The sequence below is a fragment of the Aphanomyces invadans genome, assembly GCF_000520115.1.
Source record: "Aphanomyces invadans strain NJM9701 unplaced genomic scaffold supercont1.33, whole genome shotgun sequence".
Taxonomy (NCBI): domain Eukaryota; phylum Oomycota; class Saprolegniomycetes; order Saprolegniales; family Verrucalvaceae; genus Aphanomyces; species Aphanomyces invadans.
The window spans coordinates 267,492-270,977 of record NW_008580178.1 but is presented as its reverse complement, the minus strand read 5'-3'; the positions used below and the strand labels follow the sequence as shown (position 1 = coordinate 270,977).

General features: G+C 52.5%; 1 protein-coding gene across 1 annotated transcript; it reads right to left on the bottom strand.

The window, feature by feature from the left end:
• Nucleotides 1-1,164: 1,164 nt before the first annotated feature.
• Nucleotides 1,165-2,511, bottom strand: H310_11691 (hypothetical protein; the record flags this gene model as incomplete). The annotated part of the gene is made up of 1 exon (XM_008878447.1): nt 1,165-2,511. One exon carries the CDS (start codon nt 2,509-2,511, stop codon nt 1,165-1,167), a length of 1,347 nt encoding a protein of 448 aa, XP_008876669.1.
• Between the last annotated feature and the right edge of the window lie 975 nt (nt 2,512-3,486).

Below are 3,486 nucleotides of genomic sequence, written 5' to 3'. Positions count from 1 at the left end.
GTTTAAATCGCCCAGGGCCACATGTATGCTGTCGTCTGGGAAGTCGCGTGGTATGTCGAAGAACGCCGCCCGTTCGGCCGGTCGAACCGGGGCATACACGCAGTGAAAATATATTGCGGTCTCCTGCCAATTTGTACTGACCACCATGCATTTGTAGGGCACGTCCAGCTCCTACAGATGTCGAAGGTCGCGGAAGTCTGGGAGTGTGTCGTCGAAAACGAGTGCAACACCTCCACTTCGATGTGCTGGGTCCTCGTCCGGCGCGGGGACGTAGTTTGGTTCGGTACGTGGGTACGCACTTCCGTGTCCGAATGCGAGTTGAATGTGATAGGAAAGCGTCAACAGGTGATGCCTGTCCTTCAGTTTTGTTTCTAGGGCCACCACGTTTGCTTGGCGGACAATGCGCTCAACAAAGGTATGCCCGTTGTCGACTGACGAGATGCCATTGACATTGCACGTGAGGAATTCGACGGATGGGATGGATTGGTGTCGGTTTGACAGTAGGCGGAACTAACTTCCGACGTGTCGGGGCCTCTAGGCCAGGCTGGGTTAGCCGAAGGAAACGGTTCGTCCCGTCCTTGCAAATTGGCAAGGATTGAACGTTGTCGTAGATTGGTTCCAATCTGTCATTCGCTGTAGCTGTTGTACTAGTCCATGCGCGGGTACACTGTCCACCAATCGTCCCAGAACGCAACGACCCACTGGTGATGGAATGATGGTCAGCAGGGTATTCGGTGTTAGCAGGTGACCTGCGCCCGACGACATTCACAGGACGGGTTTGCCAGTCAAGCACAACATCCACGCGTCGCTCTGGAAAAAGGCAGGAGCAACAATGCTCAGTCACACCTCCAAATGGGATAGTGCATCCTCCGTGCGGAGTTGTTGCGGCAAAATTGGTTCCTCGGTGTTATCCCCCGTTCGTATTTTCTAACCCTCGCGTCGGCTCAACAGTTGGGTCATGCTGAGCTTTGTTTTGCCGAAGATATGTTTGTGCGTGTCTGCAAACGACTGCGTTGTTTTCTCCGTAGATGCGGAACACCAGCGCTGCCAGGTGCGCAAGTGGATCAGCGACTCAAACGTTGTTGGGTCCTCTGTCGCCATGGTATGCAATACGATGTTTGCTGAGAGGTGTTTCTTTTGTAGCTGGGTCCAGACTTTGTCTCTCTAACCCTTGGAAATATACCCCGTGAGATCGTTGTGGGTGTCCGCTGCTGCGTCGCTAAAGGTGCGATCTATATCCTCGAGCTCTTCGTGGTGCAGCTGTTGAATGGACGTCTCAAGGATTTCGTGTAGGCGCTCAATTGACATTGTCTCAACGTCAAAGAATAGTGCATTTCCGACTTGTGGGTACGTCGCGATGCACTCCTTACGGTCCTCCTCTGACAAGAATTGACGCTGAAAGGTGGGGACAATTGTGACGATATCCTGCTTTTCCCTCCACTGCACGACCCGAAAACCTCCGTTGTTGCGTCGGAGGACGTCAAAAAAGTTCGGTGTCGCAAAGTCCTCCAGGTTTTTCAGCGCTGTGCGCGTCCGCTCCTTGCGTTTGCCACGACGCTGGACCACCTGGTACGGTTGGTCCACCTCCATGAATAAATGTGTGTCCTTGGAGTCGTCGATATCCATCTCGCCGATCTCACCGTCGTCCTCGTAGACATCAATGTGCTCATGAGGCTCAGGCGTGGACATACTCGTCGCCTCCGTGCCTACGATGGAGCGCTGAAGGGACGATGCAAATACACAAGAAGTGTGGGCAACGTTCGGGTGTGTCCTCTCCGCTGCTGTACGACGCGAGTTCGGTTGACTTACGGTCGTGTCGTTTTTCGGCTTTTTCGACGCGTTAGAATCTAGGTCAACTCGACAAGGGGGTGCTGGTTGAGTCGCCGTATCGATGTCGGGGTGCTGTTCCATCGACGTGTCTCGGGTACGTTTAACTTCGAGATCTAAGCAGTGTAGAGATACACCGTTTGCACCGTGGAAAGGCGTCCCTTTTGTGCCTTTAAAATAGACCCGGTGATCGAATTTTTGATATTTGATTTGGTTGATGGACACGCCGTGGATCATGAGTTCCTTCGGGATTGACCCATCCGCGAAGTAAACTCGCCACGCGTTCGTATGGCAGCCCGTTCCAGGAATGACCGCGCGATGGCTTTGATATGCGACATCCACGCCAAGCTGGGTCAGCTTGCGATAGAATTGCGTGGCATCAAGGTTGTCCCGGATGCCCGTGACATCCATGTAGCACAGAGAGTCTAGGGGGTGTTCCTCCTGCACTGGGATGAGGTAGCGCTTTCCCAGGATGGACAGGTATTGTCCTCCAAGCGCCTTTCGCACACTCGACGACGTTGCAGAAAACAAAATGCCGCCACGCCCAAGCAGTGTGATTTGGACGAATTCAGACAGGAACGCCTTGACGGCGTCGGTTTGCGTGCTTGTAAACAGCGACGACATGATCGCTTCGTGCGACTGCGCAGCTAGTGCATCACCCGTGTCTACGGTGAAGCGGGCCATAGCCACTTTAGGCGAGTATGGCCGAGCAAGGGTAATTTGGTCGAGCACATCGACGCGATCCTTTTTGGGCTTGGCGAGCTCAATTAGGATCGCTTCGATGGCGTCGGCAAATGGCGGGACAAAAGTTGTCTTAGAGTACCGATTCGACGCAGCGAATATTCTTGAAGCGCGACGCTTTTGCAACTGGAAACTTTCACATTTCAACAGACCGTGCTACTCAGTTGATCGACCACATACTCCCTGCGCTTTCCCTCATGGCTTTGCTCCTAGACAGCTTCTCCAGGGCACGTGTAATAACTATTCCTGCTTGTCGATTCGATCTCGACTCCTACACTGACATGGACTGCCGGTCCAAGTTCCGTTTTCGAAAACACGACATCCCCAAGCTGGCGACTTTGCTTGAAATACCAGACCCATTCGTTACCACCGCCCGATACCGTGCAACCACAATCGAGGCTCTTTGCATCATGTTGACCAGACTGACATGGTTCGGAAGAAGCCGTGAAGCGCTCTGCAATTGCGAACGAAACAATGATTCATGAGTACAATCGGTTCGGCAACTTGCTTCAATGGGATTTCGATCGTCTTGATGGCGAATGGATGGAAAGATGCGCAAAGCCATTACATAGTCAAGGCTCCCCTCTGAATACTTGGTCATGCTACGCATCATTTCCAACGTGCCTTTCATGATTTCAAACTGAAGTTGTCGTTCCTGCTGCTCCAACGCAAAGCGAGCTTCTCGTTCAGCTTTGTCAAGTTCATAGCGCTTTTCTTCAAGCTCCAATTTTCGCATGGCAAGGGCATTAGCCTCTTTTTGGACGGCAATTTCTTGTAGTTTGTACTCATTAGCGTTTTCCAAAAACGATGTAATGCAAAGCGCTGCGTTGGCGGAGTCGCGTGCCGCAGAAGAGCCCCGGTTCCCTTTGTAAGGAGTTGTCGAAATTGAACCTTCAGTGTCACTGCTCTCAAAGTCCA